General features: G+C 37.5%; 1 protein-coding gene across 2 annotated transcripts in view; it reads left to right on the top strand.

Moving 5' to 3' along the window:
• Window positions 1-17,531, top strand: part of arhgap17a (Rho GTPase activating protein 17a) — a 44,361-nt gene extending 26,830 nt beyond the window's left edge. Inside the window, exons 10-20 of one of the 2 annotated variants that reach the window (XM_067429920.1) lie at window positions 1,011-1,138; window positions 5,554-5,665; window positions 5,752-5,833; window positions 5,914-5,994; window positions 8,269-8,382; window positions 8,465-8,556; window positions 8,634-8,790; window positions 9,142-9,405; window positions 11,266-11,393; window positions 11,851-12,384; window positions 16,004-17,531. In XM_067429920.1, the coding sequence (XP_067286021.1) occupies window positions 1,011-1,138; window positions 5,554-5,665; window positions 5,752-5,833; window positions 5,914-5,994; window positions 8,269-8,382; window positions 8,465-8,556; window positions 8,634-8,790; window positions 9,142-9,405; window positions 11,266-11,393; window positions 11,851-12,384; window positions 16,004-16,119 (1,808 nt within the window). In that variant the 3' untranslated portion in view covers window positions 16,120-17,531. The remainder of the gene's footprint in view (window positions 1-1,010; window positions 1,139-5,553; window positions 5,666-5,751; window positions 5,834-5,913; window positions 5,995-8,268; window positions 8,383-8,464; window positions 8,557-8,633; window positions 8,791-9,141; window positions 9,406-11,265; window positions 11,394-11,850; window positions 12,385-16,003) is intronic. The other variant, XM_067429921.1, reaches the window with a different exon arrangement.
• Window positions 17,532-18,386: the final 855 nt, after the last annotated feature.

Raw genomic sequence — 18,386 nt, 5'->3', positions numbered from 1 at the left:
GCAGAAGAAAGTGAGTCATTCTGGTTTGGAATTACATGAGGATGAATAAATGATGACACAACTTTAAAGGATCTATCCCTTTAAGGAAGCCTCTTATAATTAAAGGAATAGTGAGAATTGGCATCATTTACTCACCCTGAACCTATATGACTTACTTTCTTCTGCTCAACACAAAAAGAAGATATTTTGAAGAATGTATCGTATTAACTTCTGTTGTATTTCTTCTGTCTGTAAAATGGAAGTCAATGGTAACCAAAACTGTTTAGTTGCCAACATTCTATAAAATGTTTTTCACAGAAGAAAGTCATATAGGTTTGGAAAAACATGAGTAAACGATGACGGAATTATCATTTAACTGTCTTTAAGCTGGTTTCGGACGTCAAAGACATCAATCAAAAGAGACACAATTTATTTCACAGTTTAAAGACAAACACACTAATTAAAGCACTACTGTTAAAAATATAAGAACTAAAAAATATTGTAAGAACATCTAGAAAACTGTTAAAAAGACTAATCAGTTAGTCGGTTGTTAGAGTAGTTTGACATTGTGGCCATCCGTAGTGACTAATGTAGATATATCAAACAAAAACTATGTGAATTTAGCCTAATGTTGTGCTCCAGTATTTTTCTGCACAGTCCTCAGAGGCACTTAATTGTTTTCGTTCTCATTTCTGCCCGTAAATCTGGCACTTGAGTGCTATAAATTGTTGTGATGGTTTCCTGCGAGCATACGTGAGGCGAACAGACTTGTTGTCCCAGCATGTGGCTCATGAGTAATATTTCTCACATCTCACCCACCTAGTTCATATGCCTTTTTCAGAAATGGTAAGAAAAGAGAGCTTGAAGTGGACTTAACAGCAGGATGTAGTGTTTAGCTTCTTGAAAGCAGATGAATCACAGATGAATCACAGATGAATGTTCCTTCTATAATTCACTTTTTTTTTTTTTATTAAAGTGATGCTTTCAGTTGATGCTGCTAGTGAATGAAGTTGTTTCTGTTTTCCCGACAGATTCGTGGACTGAGAAGCCAGCGTTTGGAACTGCTCTGGACGAGCACCTGAAGCGCAGCGGCAGAGAGATTGCTCTGCCTATAGAGGCCTGCGTCATGATGCTGCTGGAGACTGGAATGAAAGAGGAGGTACGGCACGACCACAAAGCATTTAAACAATTTATATAGAATTTAAATAGAATCTAGTTGTTATTTACACTTGGTGTAAATAGCATCTATCGCTATTTGCCCTTAGTGTAAATAGCCGCTTCCAAATGTTAAATGCAGCATGCTATATGTATGTAGGCGTGTTTGGATTGTTTTAAAAATAATGAAAATATCAAAGTTGTTTGTGGTGGGGTAAATTAAACGTGATATGCGGTTACGTTTGCATTGTGGTGCATGAAGCTGCTTGAAGTGTACACATGAAGTAGACTCGCCTCAGTCAATATCGAGGGAGCGAGGGTCTGTCCATATAAACTTCACAAAGTGGAATGCACTTCAAAATAGTGGTGGAGGGGAAGTGCTTCGGGAAGTTTACAAGTCCGTGTCTAAATGTAGAGTGGAACTCATCCCATGCCTGATTCTTTATTTTATGTTAGCTGTCATGTAGTTGTCATACAGTAGGTGGCGGTATGCACCGCCAAGTGTGCTTGCCAACCGCCATTTAAATGTAAAGAAGAAGCTCAAATGTGCGTGATGCACAAGAACCAATCCCTGCTTACCTATTTGCATACTATCCATACTAAATAGTATTCGAAAATATTATTAGTATGTCCCAAATCGTAGTATGCTGAAAAGAGTATTCCAAAGATACCCGGATGGTCTGATATTTCCGGTCAGAATTCGAAGTGCAGATAGACGCACACTCTAACGGCTGATATTGCCCACAACCCATTGCGATTTGGACGAGGATTCAATTAGAACTATAAATGCAGATAAAAAGTGTTAAAAAACTACAAATATGGCGGATGTTTAGCATATTTGATGCGCACCATTGTAACGAATCACTTCGTTCTCGTTGCTATTACGCATAACATTGGGTTGTCCTGTTTCACATTTGACTTGAAAACATGGCATTCTGACACTGCAAGCTTCATGGTTTCTAACTTTATCTCCCCTTTTTTCTTTTAGTTGCAAATATTCTGCTTTTGGTACTTGTTAAATATAAGAAGTTTATATCAATAGTACCTAACATAATTGTGACCACACAGTCTATACTGTAGGTGCGTCCGAAATCGCGTACTGTGTGAGTAGGTACTACATTTGAATTTGAACTTACTTCTTGAAACATTAATATATTTTCTATATAGTATGAATGTGTGTAGTATGAATGTAAACTGAACGTACTACATCCTCCATGTTGTCATTATCACATGACCAGCATCAGTTGCGTCCCTTTACCTCCATTCATAAATCCTCTTCCTTGGCCTCATGCCCATGGGATAGTAAAGGGTCCATCATATAATCACACATCTGAATCTCGCCAGAAGTAGTAGGTCATCCAGGTACTTTTCGCCTAAAATGTTTTTCAATATTGAATTTAGACATAGTACTCGGCTGCTGTACTGTTTTTCACATACTATATAGTAGGGAAGTATTTGATTACGGACACCGCTTATGTCTACAGTTTTGACAGATGTTTACTTCTACCAATGTCTTAATACAGTCTACAGAAAGAATGATTTATTATAGTTAATATAATTACTGTAGTATTTGTTAATAGTGGAATTAATCCATAGTGGTAGATGCCCCATTTTAATATTTGAGCCCCTGCAAAAGCACTAACTCTTCACATCACTGTATACATTGGGTTGATTTTAATAACTTTAATGTGATGTGTGCATCAAACACTAGGAAAATACAAGTATCGGATTGGTACTCTTTATCAGCAGATACTCAGTATTACAGTTTTTTACAATACTTATGACAATACTTTTAACAATTTTCCTAAACTCTTAACACGCCAACACACACTTACAACACACAATTGCCAAAATGGTTAATTTAATTTTTAAAATCACATGTTGTAAACTTAACTCCAACACAAATGTTCAAAATACAATACACTATGTCTACCAAAACACTTAACACACGTTCTCTTCCAACCGGAACATTTAGTCAATCATAGCACAATGTCAAAAAAACACTAACACCAGAATGAATTAGAAACTGCATTATTTTAGGTCAGGTCTGTCCTTATACAATAGACAGTATATTTTATTGATCATAGATTGTGTTTCTATTGAAGCCTCTCAACATTTTTTTGTTGGGTTTAGTAACTGCATGCATTTTGTTTCTTTTGCTGCAGAAATTCAATACAAAAAATGAATGACCGATCTCAGAGTAGCTTTATGGGATGCCCTTCGGTTTTATTTCATTATCAGCAATCACCAAGTTGACGATAGCAAGTTTCTGTTCTTAATTTAGCAGCTTTCCTGAGGGAGGTAGATGTTGAATCCTTAGACAAAATACAGGTACATATTAGAGCCTAGAGGCATACAGTCACTGTAATACATGGTCAAATTATTTACACTTTGCAGTAGGAGAAGCTCTTCTACAATATCCTACTCCTAAAATCTGGATAATGGATGCCACTGTGTCCCAGCTGAGATTAGGCTGTAGTCGTTCACCAGCCTCTTTATGGTAGCTTGTGGTTTATGACATGGTCTATGATAGTAGCTCTTATTTCATCAGTTAGCCTAATTCTGGCCCTTCTTTGAGTGCCACAGTGCAACTCCTCAACCTCTACCATGTCCTTGTCCAGGCATTCCTCTTCCTTGTCCCGGTACCCATCTTCCTGTGCAGGCATTTTTCTGACTTTCTATATTTTTCACACAAGGTCAGCCCAAATAGGCCTTTTACTGTATACCATATGGCCAGTCATGTGATTGAAACAACATTAACACCATTAATGAAATTCATAGATGAAAGCTCAGCTGTGATTTTATATATTTGCATAACTTTAACCAGCTGTTTCCCAGTAGAAACGGAATAAAATACAGGGGTTATGTTTACATGTATTTCTGTTTCAATTCACAATATGAACAGCTGTTCACTTTGACTTTAGCCGATACAGTTAGGTTTAGAACATGATGTTATCTTTTCTGACATGCAGTGTTAAAGCACTGGTAAATGTGGCAGTAAAAATCTGTTTTGGTCTTGATGAGATTTGTGCGTAAAGTTCAATCATTTTAAATTTGTGTTAACTGTATGCATTTTGTGTACAAGCAACAAGAAATGTGTTAATTGTATAGCCTACACAGACAGATGTTGTGCCAACTATGTTAAGAGTTTAGGAAAATTGTTAAAATTATTGAAAAAATTGTCATAGCGATTGTAAAAAAAACTTTAAAAGACTCGGATCGAGGGCACAAAACACTTGATCCCGCATTGTTGATCTACCGCAGTAATCTTTTCCAGTCCGTTCAAGGCATATCAGCAAATGCTTTTAGCTGTTTATTAAACAACAATACAAGTATTGTTCAACTTTTACAAGTGCCGACACCAATCTCTGAATTATCATATTACTGCAACTGTCAAACAAAACAAATCATTTAAAACATATTAGACTGGGCATTGACACAGCTTTCACAATTCAATTTCATTACATTTGATTCAATATTGATCATTTGGGGCCTATCAGGTACATTACATGGCAGTAAATCTCTCTTTATTTCAAAAGGGAAAGTGTACATTAATCAACATTCAGATAGATGTAAATATACCCAAGTTAGCCAAAGGATAATATGCAGTAAACTATAGCCTACTGGGATCCCTAGTTGGTACACCCCTATAATATTAAAGGTTAAATTAACTGATTTGTTGGCTACTTTCATTTAAATTACAAGTTTTTATAATAACAATGTTTAATAATACATTTTGAATTACATTTTTTTTATATATAAACATTTAAGTGGTGGCTGTCATAAAGTCATGACAGATTTATTCAAAAATATTAAATATTTAGTAAAATAATAATATTTAGTAAAATTTAATAATAAAAAGTAAAAATACATTGAATTCAAAATTGTATTCACTAAGTTATTTTTTCTAGCTGACTAATGAGTTTATGGTCATTGTTTGGCTTTTCTGAGGTATATATTTTACATAATTATGTTTTTTGACGTCTTTTCCTGGTTGAAACCGATTGAGCGAATAAATGAGACGATATGGATTTCATTAAGTTGTACTGTAGCTTTTAACATACCTTCTGATGTTCATTCATGTTTATTTTGTGCTGTACTAGTAAATAAGAGATGATCATTTCACGTGTGTTTGCTCGCTTATTTGAATTTTGTAATAAAATTTACAGAATTTAAAAGCGGATACTTTTTCATATCAGAAGTAATAACGCACAAATGTTGGGACCTAAAGCGCGCTACAAAGTTTTGTTCTTCGTCAACTGAAAACAGCGTAGACTTGAAAGATTGATTCTTCAAAATGAGAATCGATTACAATTGAGACATGAACATACACATGGAGTACAATTGTATTTTTTTTACCCAGCACTAAAAATTGAATCATCTAAATATGAATTCGTCTTTAATTTCCTCATTCTCCAGGGTCTTTTCAGAATAGCGGCAGGAGCCTCTAAACTGAAGAAGCTGAAGGCAGCTCTGGATTGCTCCACCTCACAGCTGGAGGAGTTTTACTCCGACCCACATGCCGTTGCTGGTACAGCCTGTTTTGTTGTGTGTATCAGTAATATGTCATTCACACTTAATGAATGTTAATTTGGAATCGTACTCTGCTTGTTTAAGGGGCATTAAAGTCGTATCTCAGAGAGTTGCCTGAACCTTTGATGACTTACCAGATGTATGATGAGTGGATACAGGCATCCAAGTAAGCCATCTTGCAGTACTTTACATAAAGTTTTAAAGGAATCATGTTTGTGTTGTTAATTACTGTGCTTTTACTTTAAGTGTCCCTGACCCAGACAAACGGTTACAGGCTTTGTGGGTTACCTGCGATCAATTACCAAAAAACAACAAGGCAAACTTCAGGTAGGTTTTAATTAATTCTCAAGTGTATCAGTTTGTGCAAAGTTCTGGGTTTTATGTAACTGCATAGATTGTTTCTTAAAATGTGTTTGCACAAAAGTTTTTAGATTGATCTGATTTAAAGTTTTATTGTAAATCATCTGGATATTATTTCCATATGCCTATTGCCATTCAGAGACACAAGATACTATGCAGTTTAGAAACTAAGAACTAGGATAAGATATTTAAAAATAAATGCCATTTGATAGAAGTAAATAATAAATACAATTCTAAAAAAAACTTCCAGTAAAAATATTAACAATATTAATGGTTAATATTCAAGAAAGTTGCTTGAATATAATAATATTTCCAAAAACTCACTGTTTCAGAACGCCCTGAAATGCCACGATTGTAGCCCTGAGTTTTCTTTTGGGAACGTATACCAAGCTGGTAACCACCATAGACATTAAAGGGTTAGTTCACCCAAAAATGAAATTGATGTCATTTAACGACTCGCCCTAATGTCGTTCCACGCCCGTAAGACCTCCGTTCATCTTCAGAACACAGTTTAAGATATTTTAAATTTAGTCCGACTGCGTATCTAAGTGTAGGCACACTATACATGTCCAGAAAGGGAACATCTTCAGAGTAGTCCATATGTGACATCAGTTAGTTAATTAGAATCTCTTGAAGCATTGAAAATACATTTTGGTCCAAAAATACAAAAACTACCACTTTATTCAGCATTGTCTTCTGTTCCTTGTTTGTTTTCAAACCTCAAATAAAGATTCAAACGGTTATGAATCAGTGGATTGATTCATGATTCGGATCGCCAATGTCAAACTGCCAAACTGTTGAAATCACTGACATTGGCGATCCGAATCATGAATCAATCCACTGATTCATGACCGAAGATGAACGGAGGTGTTACGGGTGTGGAACGACATTAGGGTGAGTCATTAATGAAATAAATTTTATTTTTGGGTGAACTAACCTTTTAAATCCCCCCAAATAATTAGAAATTGCTAAAGTGTCCTCCCAGTATTTGAAATTATTGCACTGCACTCTATTCACAATTTTATAGCACTCTGTATGTTAGGATGACAAAAAGCTTTAAAATGTCATTTTTTTTGTCTGTCCTGCCTAAGGTCTAGCGGTGCTCGTCAATGTCAAAATGACTGTGTCTTCACACAGACGGGCATGTCAAACTATCGTTTAATGTCATTATGGGGGTATCTATGCTTTCCGGTGAAATCACAAAACAAAATGCACACTTACATGTCCTTGCTCTCAATATACAATTATTGAACATCTTTGATTTTAATGAAGAACAAAAAATTATGAAGCCGAGTTAGAACCTGTAACCTTTGACATGGTTTACAAAAATTCTACCTCCAGACCAGTAAGCAATTCAAATGTTAGCAGTGGATCTTTGTATTTATTCACTAATGGGAAGAATCTCAAGACTAACTATATATTTGATGCAAATTAATGCAAATATTATTAGACCTTGAATTTCGTTCTCTGTTCTGTTTCTTTATGCTTCAAAAAAAAAATATTTGCTCCCCCCATGTTCAGTACATGGTATAATAAAGATTTTCTGCAATAATATAAAATGTTTAAAAAAAAATGTTTTTTTTTTGAGCCTTCAAGCATGATAACCTATTCTAGTAGACCCCAAAAACAAAATCAAGACTTTGAATAGCGATCTTGTGACCAAAGATAGCCTGTGATATTTTTCTGACACATGTAGCATGATCATCCAGCTGTGTTATGAGCTACGACTAGATAATAAAACTGCAACATCAAATGGTGCATGGATCAACGTGACGTGGCAGTGAAAATTAAAAATTACTTCAAGCTCCATTTGCAAAATTGGCATTCCAAGTTGGCCTCTTTTCAGCGCGCACAAAAACCACAATGGAGTTGAAAGGTTTAGTCGCAAACTCTTTCGAATAATTTTCGTCGGTTAGAAATGTGCAAAACCCAGAGACAGATGTAAAGTATTGTGCGTTTTTTCCTTGAAAGGTAATGTTTAAATTATTTTATTTATTTTTTAAGAAAAAGGCAATTTTTTTGTAGTGTAAAAACATTCGTAGTGCTTTCTGACATCAGCAGATCTCTGAAAAACATTTTTTTTTTAAATTATTATAATAATTGAAGACCATGTGTGCAAAGTTCATTTTCTTTAGAATCCCACTTTCCCGTTTACTACAACAACAAAGGAGTTCCAGATAGTGATGATAAATTGTTTTTAAATTGAATTCTTTTGATTCTGGCATTTTCTCTGCTTTGCAGATACCTTATTAAGTTCCTTGCTAAGCTCGCACAGGAAAGTGACGTTAACAAGATGACCCCCAGCAACATTGCCATTGTCCTGGGACCCAATCTGCTATGGGCCAAAACCGAGGGGTCAGAATATTCTGCAATATCCAGCAAACATGCTATCATATTGAACTGTGCCTTTTTTAATCTCTCTTTTCTTTATCCACAGGAGCCTAGCAGAAATGGCTGCTGCAACCTCTGTCCATGTGGTTACTATTATTGAACCCATCATTCAGCATGCAGATTGGTTTTTCCCTGAAGGTAGGGGCCATAAAGTTTTAAAAATATAGTATTGCAATTGTTTTTTAAGATTAACCTGTTTCTTGTTATTCCTTCAGATGTGGATTTTAATGTATCCGGCATGTTTTCGATGCCTGCACCCCTTCCGAACAACGTCAACCACCTGACCCCTCCAGATTATGACTCGGGCACCATAGAGAGGAAGAGACCTGGCAGCATGGTGGGCCCAGATGGTGAAATGCCCCGGAGAGACAGGTAAATCTTCACACACAACTTTAACAGTTTGATTCCTTGAATCAGTCATGCTGGTTATTTCCTCTTGCTTCACAAAGATCTGCAATTAAATTGATTAGATGAATCCAAATTAATTGATCAATCCACTTTAATTGAGCAATTAAAACAGCAGATTGGTTTACATTCACCATTAACCTGTCGGGTATTGTCCGTTCTGCTGATAAATCTCTTGCTTTTCCCTTTTAACCCTGTAGTATGTGTGATGTGATTGGGATTTCCACCAATGCAGATCACCCTCTTGGCTTCTGTGGTGTCGCTCTCCTGGGAACTTATTAGCACTAGTGGTGTCTTTGCTGTCTTTTCTTTCTGTAGCTCTGCTAGTAAATTAATGGACCACAATCCTCGTAGAGGCAATACTGTACCTAGAAAGCAGCACGCTTCGCCTGCCTTCCAGCCCCCGCTGCCTCCAGTGGAGGCTGCAGGTAGTGCAGGGGGTCAGCCTATGGCTGAACTCTTGCTCCAGCAGCCTGCGCATGCGGGCCTGGGCTTAGAGAGCTGCCAGCCCGGGCTGGCACTGGGGATGGCGGCCCTGGCAGCAGCGCAGCAGCTTCTAGCTCAGCATACTGAGGAGATCAGGTAAGACTCCTGCAATGTGCCGGACCGGTGCAATGCATTAATGAATCAGCCCCGCATGCACATGGAGTAGCTGTGGAGGATCTTTTAACTCTCTGGCTTTTCAGTAACAGAACAGCAATTAGCTATGATCGATGAGTTCATTCCATAATTGATTGTGTCTGATAACAAGGGAGTTTATGGGATAAAGCAAGTAGTATTCGCATGGTCTAAACACGTCTTTCCTGATTATCCTACTCCTTTTAAAACAAAACAGTTTTTGTTTATTTTCATTAGGCTATACTGCATGTCTGACAGATTAAAAAGTGCAAAAACTAGATGGCTTAAAATAATTTCAATATCAAACGTTCTAAATGTTTGACTTGGAGTGTAGCACTTTTCAAATCATACATTGTTTACAAAAATCAAGTATTTTTGATATGCTGTATCACCGAATGCAAGTATACTGCATGTATACGGATAAAGTTGGACAACTTCATATAAAATGCTGTTTGATAATACAGTTTATAATTTGCAATAATATAAACAGTTACAGCTGAGATTTGCTATTCTGTAGTGTATATTGCTAGATTTAGAAAATGTATGTAAATTAATTTAATATTAATAAGCCATGGGCATTTTTGTAATGGCTTTATTGGGTAGAAATATTTGTAATATGATTGTTAACTGTTTTAACAAATTCCTAACCAATTTATTAAATTAATTTAAAAAAAAGAAATATCTTTGTGGACAGTTGAGGTCATTGGAGTCAAAAGGATTCAAAAAGGTTGAGAACCACTGCCTTAGAGGAACCACTGCTTTAGATAAGGAAAAAAATGTCTACCTTTAATGGTAACGTGGCAATTAGCTATGATACCCTAGTGATGACCAAACTTAGTGTCACCCAAAAGTTCACAAATAGTTCACCCAAAAATGAAAATTCTGTAATTTACTCTCCCTCAAGTTATAATACAAACGTGTATGAGTTTCTTTCTTCTGTTGAACACAAAATAATATATTTCTTATGGAGTGTATGTAACCAGACAGTTGATGGTAGCCATTGAAAATGTCTATCTTCTTAGTCAATGTCTACCATCAACCGGCTGTTTAATGTAATTGATTTGAGTAAAGGATGACAGAATTACATTTTTTGAGTGAACTACCCTTTAAAAGATGAACATATGATGTTTATCTGCTTACCCCCAGTGCATCCAAGATATAGGTGGCTTTGTTTCTTCAATGGAACACAAATGAAGATTTTTAACTCCAACCATTGCAGTCTGTGCATGTGACGCATGTAAATGGTACCCTTTCAAGGGTTAGTTCACCCAAAAATTCTGTCATTAATTACTTACCTTGATGTCGTTCGAAACCCCCGTAAGACCTTTGTTCATCTCCGGAAACCCAAATGAAGATATTTTTGTTGAAATCAAATGGCTCAGAGATGTCATATTCTCGCATATGCATCATGGTGCTTCGAGAGTTCACGTCAGAGGCCCAGACGGAAGACACTTGTTCTTTTTTTTTTCACGCAAAAATTATTCTCATCACTCCATAAAATTATTGTAGAACCACTGTAGTGAGATGGACTTTGTAGCGACGTCTTAAGTACTTTTTATGGGTCTTGAGAGAGGAAATGACATTGGTGTCAATGAAGGCCTTTCTGAGCCATCGGATTTCAACTAAAATATCTTCATTTGTGTTCTGAAGATGAACGGCGGTATTATAGATGTCAGACGAGATGAGGGTGAGTAATTAATGACAGAATTTTAATTTTTGTGTAAACTAACCCTTTAAGTTTGTATTTCTTTTTGGTTTGCATTTTGTGGAATGCTATTAAATATTATTGATTTAAAAATATATATATTTTTGTTTGCTTAACAGTTCAAAGAACCGAGACTCTGCTTCAACTCCTCCAGCTCAAAGAAATGGCACGGGAGGATCAGGACAGCTGAGTGTGGGGACGCCTGTGGCTGGATCTACAGGACCCAGTCCTCACATGGCTCGCAGAGGTCAGTGGACTTACCTGAAAAGCCTTGAGGCTCCCATATGCTTATGGCAAAGTTGTTTTTCGTTCTTCTCTTGGAGTTAAAAAGAAATTTAATATGCCTGACCAGTTACTGAACATCCTAACACCACCCACGTGAATATGTAAATATGCGCTGCACGCTTTCCTCTCAATAACAAAATAAATACAACAAAAATGAGAGTGGTGAGAATATATCCTTTTAGAAGTCATCCGATTATTGTGACATGGATATGTTTGCACCAGCTCTGCAATTCGGCACTCCAGTTTCACACTGGATTGTGAAATTCAGTGGAAATTGTGGAATTTCAGTGGAAATTGTGGATTGTGAAATGATTTCACAAACTTGATTGTGAAATCAACATGGATGTGTACAGGAGGAAATTTAAGAGCTGCCCAGAACCCCAGAAAGAGCTTGTTTTAAGTTTTCTTTTTTATTTTAGGTACAAAGAAGCCGGCCCCAGCTCCTCCTAAACCAGCCAACCCTCCACCAGGACAACCAACCAATCAGTCAGTACAGCAAACCTCTTCAGGCACCCCTCAGTCCCTCTGCCCCTCCCCTAGACCCCTTTCTAGTTACTCTCCTACCAATCTAAGCCCCACACAAACACAGGCTCAAACAAACACGACACCTCGTCGCCACTCGAGCATCCAGCCTCCTATTCAGGCACCCAACCATCCACCCCCTCAGCCTCCCACACAGGCCACGCCCCCTCCCCAAGCCACTGCTCCTGTTGACCCTGTAGATGACCCCTCCCCTCCAAACACTCCCACTCCTCCTAGCACCCCTCCGCCCACGGCAGTGTTTCACGACAGTCCCAGTCCCACAGCTCCCCCGGTGTTCCAGTCAGGATCACTTCCTCGCCCGAGGCCTGTGCCTAAACCACGTAACAGACCTACTGTTCCCCCTCCGCCCCAGCCTCCAGCCACAGGAAGCGACAGCAATGGAATTTGCAGTGCTGCCTTCAAAACAATGGGTGAAGCTCTTTTATTTCCGTCACACTAGCTTCTGTTTAACAGCATGTTTGTTTGCATTTCTGTGAGGTTTCAGAGCACATGAAGGCTGTGTCTGAAAGATTCAATTGTAAAACCACTGCTTTTACATAAAGATGATTTGTTTTTATGGTTTAATACAGATGTGATTTTACATCAGAAAGCCTACACAGAGATTACACTGTTGGAATGTGTGTGTCCAGCTGTTAGTGACAGAATAATAAAAAAATAATAATTAGAGTAAACAGACTAACATTTTAGAATTGCACCTCCTGGCTGTGTCTTGAGAGCATTTCAGTATGTATCAGTAGTGACCCCATTTTTACAATAGTCACCCTTTTCTGCTTAATAGATTAAAAAAAGTATTTCTCTCTCTCTCTCTCTCTCTCTCTCTCTCTCTCTCTCTCTCTCTCTCTCTCTCTCTCTCTCTCTCTCTCTCTCGCTCGCTCGCTCGCTCGCTCGCTCGCTCACACTACCGGTCAAACGTTTTAGAACAGTAAGCTTTTTAAAATGTAACTTAACTTTTCATATAACTATATAACTTTTCTATTTAAATATTTTTTAAAACATCATTTATTCCTGTGATACAAAGCTGAATTTTGAGCATTGTTACTACAGTCTTTAGTGTCACATGATCCGTCAGAAATCATTCGTAAATGAGGATTTACTGCTCAAAAAACTTTAATTTTAAACTTTAATCATAAAAATGTATGATTATTGTAAATGTTGAAAAAGTTGTGTAAAACATTTTTAGGATTCTTTGATGAATAGAAAGTTCAAAATAACAGCATTTATTTGAAATATAAAGCTTTTGAAACATTATAAATGTCTATACTGTCACTTGATCAACTTAATGCATCCCTGGTAAATAAAGTTCTAAAAAATAAAAACTACGCATTTGAACGCCCTGATATTTTGCTAGTTCTCCCACTTAGAAATCATGGAGGGGTCTGAAATTGTCATCGTAGGTGCATGTCCACTGTGAGAGACATTATCTATTTTTAAAAAATCCAGAAATCACAATGTATGATTTTTGAACTATTTATTTGTTTGATAAAGCTGCAAATAAGTATTTGAACACCTGAGAAAATCAATGTTGATATTTGGTACAGTAGCCTTTGTTTGCAATTACAGAGGTCAAACTTTTTCTGTAGTTTTTCACCAGGTTTGCACACACTGCAGGAGGGATTTTGGCCCAATCCTCCACACAGATCTTCTCTAGATCAGTCAGGTTTCTGGCCTGTCGCTGAGAAACACGGAGTTTGAGCTCCCTCCAAAGATTCTCTATTGGGTTTAGGTCTGGAGACTGGCTAGGCCACGCCAGAACCTTGATATGCTTCTTACAGAGCCACTCCTTGGTTATCCTGGCTGTGTGCTTCGGGTCATGGTCATGTTGAAAGACCCAGCCTCGACCCATCTTCAATGCTCTAACTGAGGGAAGGAGGTTGTTCCCCAAAATCTCGCAATACATGGCCCCGGTCATCCTCTCCTTAATACAGTGCAGTTGCCCTGTCCCATGTGCAGAAAAACACTCCCAAAGCATGATGCTACCACCCCCGTGATTCACAGTAGGGATGGTGTTGTTGGGATGGCACTCATCATTCTTCTTCCTCCAAACACGTTTATTGGAATTATGACCAAAAATTCCACTAAATTCTTTTGAGGGTCAGAATTCTAGCTGATAGACAGGTGTTCATATACTTATTTGCAGCTGTATCATACAAATAAATAGTTTTACAAAAAGCATATATTGTGATTTCTGGATATTATATATATTTATATACAGGTCCTTCTCAAAAATTAGCATATTGTGATAAAGTTCATTATTTTCCATGATGTAATGATAAAAATTTAACTTTCATATATTTTAGATTCATTGCACACCAACTGAAATATTTCAGGTCTTTTATTGTTTTAATACTGATGATTTTGGCATACAGCTCATGAAAACCCAAAATTCCTATCTCAAAATATTAGCATATTTCATCCGACCAATAAAAGAAAAGTGTTTTTAATACAAAAAAAAGTCAACCTTCAAATAATTATGTTCAGTTATGCTCTCAATACTTGGTCGGGAATCCTTTTGCAGAAATGACTGCTTCAATGCGGCGTGGCATGGAGGTGATCAGCCTGTGGCACTGCTGAGGTGTTATGGAGGCCCAGGATGCTTCGATAGCGGCCTTAAGCTCATCCAGAGTGTTGGGTCTTGCGTCTCTCAACTTTCTCTTCACAATATCCTACAGATTCTCTATGGGGTTCAGGTCAGGAGAGTTGGCAGGCCAATTGAGCAAAGTAATACCATGGTCAGTAAACCATTTACCAGTGGTTTTGGCACTGTGAGCAGGTGCCAGGTCATGCTGAAAAACCAAATCTTCATCTCCATAAAGCTTTTCAGCAGATGGAAGCATGAAGTGCTCCAAAATCTCCTGATAGCTAGCTGCATTGACCCTGCCGTTGATAAAACACAATGGACCAACACCAGCAGCTGACATGGCACCCCAGACCATCACTGACTGTGGGTACTTGACACTGGACTTCAGGCATTTTGGCATTTCCTTCTCCCCAGTCTTCCTCCAGACTCTGGCACCTTGATTTCCGAATGACAAGTAAAATTTGAGCAACAGTCCAGTGCTGCTTCGCTGTAGCACAGGTCAGGCGCTTCTGCCACTGTTTCTGGTTCAAAAGTGTCTTGACCTGGGGAATGCGGCACCTGTAGCCCATTTCCTGCACACACCTGTGCACGGTGGCTCTGGATGTTTCTACTCCAGACTCAGTCCACTGCTTCCGCAGGTCCCCCAAGGTCTGGAATCGGTCCTTCTCCACAATCTTCCTCAGGGTCTGGTCACCTCTTCTCGTTGTGCAGCGTTTTTTGCCACACTTTTTCCTTCCCACAGACTTCCCACTGAGGTGCCTTGATACAGCACTCTGGCAACAGCCTATTCGTTCAGAAATTTCTTTCTGTGTCTTACCCTCTCGCTTGAGGGTGTCAATGATGGCCTTCTGGACAGCAGTCAGGTCGGCAGTCTTACCCATGATTGCGGTTTTGAGTAATGAACCAGGCTGGGAGTTTTTAAAAGCCTCAGGAATCTTTTGCAGGGGTTAAGAGTTAATTAGTTGATTCAGATGATTAGGTTAATAGCTCGTTTAGAGAACCTTTTCATGATATGCTAATTTTTTGAGAATTTTGTGTTTTCATGAGCTGTATGCCAAAATCATCAGTATTAAAACAATAAAAGACCTGAAATATTTCAGTTGGTGTGCAATGAATCTAAAATATATGAAAGTATAATTTTTATCATTACATTATGGAAAATAATAAACTTTATCACAATATGCAAATTCTTTGAGAAGGACCTGTGTGTGTGTGTGTGTATATATATATATATATATATATATATATATATATATATATATATATATATATATATATATAAATATATAAATATATAAATAATATATTTTGTAAAGCGTTACTGATAAATCAATTATTAAATCTCCCTTATTCATATCAGTTATTCCTGTCAGCATGGTCAGTCAAACAGCACTTATTAACAACAATCCATTAATCTGTATGGTCTAACTTCCTAATGTTGTGTCTTGCAGATTCGGGCATGACATTTAAAGCACTTGGTCGGGCTCTTGTTCCGGACATCAACGTTGAGAAGCCTGTTACCCAACTGAGGGACTCAGACCTTGACACAGAGAGCACCGTCCTGTAAAGATGGCCTTGACTCTGACACCCTTTCCCTTAACCAAAGGTTCGCTAAAGGGCTGCTCTTCTCACATTACCAAAGTGTTTATCATCTTGGCTGAACTTCTCAAATATCCTAGGCTTAAGACAATCAACATTCCCAGTGGCACCAGGGAAACAAGCACCCCATGATGTAGCACGTTTATTTGAGGCTGCCTTTTCATTGTGATGCAGCAAAAAATGACCTGTATTGCATGAGGAACTGGGTCTGTACAATGATGGGCGAATTTGGTGAACGAGAAACTAAAATTGATTGTTTTTGAGGTACTTGGAGGTGAGTCTTAAGTGGCCTTAGCTAAACAAAGCAAATACTCTAATTGAAAGGTGGATGACACTAAATCAAAAGCAAAAGCTTTTTGTATAGATTGTGACTGCAGGTCTTCAGTCAGCCAATACAGGACATTCCTTCTTTTCATTTGCAAGCCTTACTTTTCCAGTTTGGATACTAGTTACATGCAATACATTGGTTCAAAGTATAAAAATGCAGAATGACAAATTTTCTGCCTTTCACAGCTGATGTTTTCATAATTTTGGGGCATTAATATGACTGGACCTAAATATATATGTGGTAGAGCACTACTCGGCTATGTGTAAAAGTAATCCTGACTGGTGCGTATGTGAAAGAGGCCATTTGTAATTGGACATTTGATTGCTAAAAATAGAATTAAAGTGTTCAGTTGTCAGTTTATGTGATGGAAAAAGTCAAACATGTGCTTTAGTGATATTCTGGTATGGAAACCTTATGTTGTGGATTTGTTTGTATGTTTATCAGGCCTTGACAAGGATGGCTTTGTATTTCCCTCCTTTTACCCCAGATATGGTACCAAAGTGGGGAAAAATGTGCCACTTGGATGGTTTTTCTTACTGTATAATGGCTAAGAGAAGGCATAATTGCTTACATTTTTTTCCTTCTAGTCTCATGTTCTATAAACTTTATCACAAGTATTAAAATAACCCAAAACTGTTTTGCTGATAATGCAACAAGATCACAAGAATGAACCCCATTGGAGATTATCATGGACCTCTCAATCATGTTATGATATGCTATGAATATTATTAAATGTGAACAGCTTGCTAATCAGTAACATGATGACACTGCTGAGAGAAAAAAATGTAGGCGATCATGCTCACTGTTAGCTTTTCTTTACATATTTTCCTTGCCTTTACCATGCTGCCTTACCTAAGTACACTTACAAAAGCTATTTTACCAAGGTTTGGAAAGTAAACTGACTTCACACTTATGATACTAAATGTTGATGGTGTATTTGAAGTTCAGAGGCTTCATGTCAGAAGACTTCATCTTTAACGAATTTGGAGAAAAAGACAAAAAATGCTTTGTATTACTGCTTCAAAGTGAAATAAAAAAAAGTGAAACATGAACTGATCTTTCAGAGTTTCATTATGTAGCTGTTGACTTCTCAAATGTAAAAATGTAATTGAATTAAATGTTATATTCTCATTAACTTATTTAAATTACTTGAAACAAAAGAAACCATATTGATGAAAAGCAAGTACTGAACACAGCTTTTGACAATCAACCTGAATAGGACACAGGTCAGTTATGCAGTGTAGAGATTTTCCTTAAAATAAAATAAAAATAAAGGCGCAGTATGTACATTTTGCCGCTAGAGGTCGCTTATTATTAATGAGCATGGAATCATGGGAGTTGTAGTCTTGAATCTTCACATTCACAGCCGATGGAAAGGAATCCGGCAGGCAGAAATCATGTTCATGAATGAGTGAATGTATTCGAGTTTTATTGGCGTTATGGTGGTATGAAGCAGGGCGTGCTGAGAGCCCTTGGGAGCGAATGCTGATGAGAGAGACCTGCGCGAAACTGGTCTCAGAGCTTTTATTATTCTTATGCTGCAGTCGACCGCTTCTGCTCTTTTTGTGGCAAATGTGGTGTGACGCAGCACTGTTTTACATGGTTAAAACAATCATACTAAATACATTTGAGTGTGTTGAAAGTTATGTTACAACATTGCTCTGTGTTCGCTATGTGGCTGGAATGGGAGACTTGAGGCACTTAAATAATCTAGAGCAATATTAGAATATCATATTAAAGGGGAGGTGAAACACTCAGTTTCAGTCAATCTCATGTCAATCTTGAGTACCTATAGAGTAGTATTAGATCCTTCATATCTCCGAAAAGTCTTTAGTTTTATTATATTTATAAAAGAAATATGGGCTGTAGCGAGTTTTTCCGGAAAAAAAACGAGCGCCTGGAGGCGT

The sequence above is a fragment of the Pseudorasbora parva genome, chromosome 21 (genome assembly GCF_024679245.1).
Source record: "Pseudorasbora parva isolate DD20220531a chromosome 21, ASM2467924v1, whole genome shotgun sequence".
Lineage (NCBI taxonomy): Eukaryota > Metazoa > Chordata > Actinopteri > Cypriniformes > Gobionidae > Pseudorasbora > Pseudorasbora parva.
Note: the sequence above shows the minus strand (reverse complement) of the source record. Positions and strands in the feature narration are given on the sequence as shown.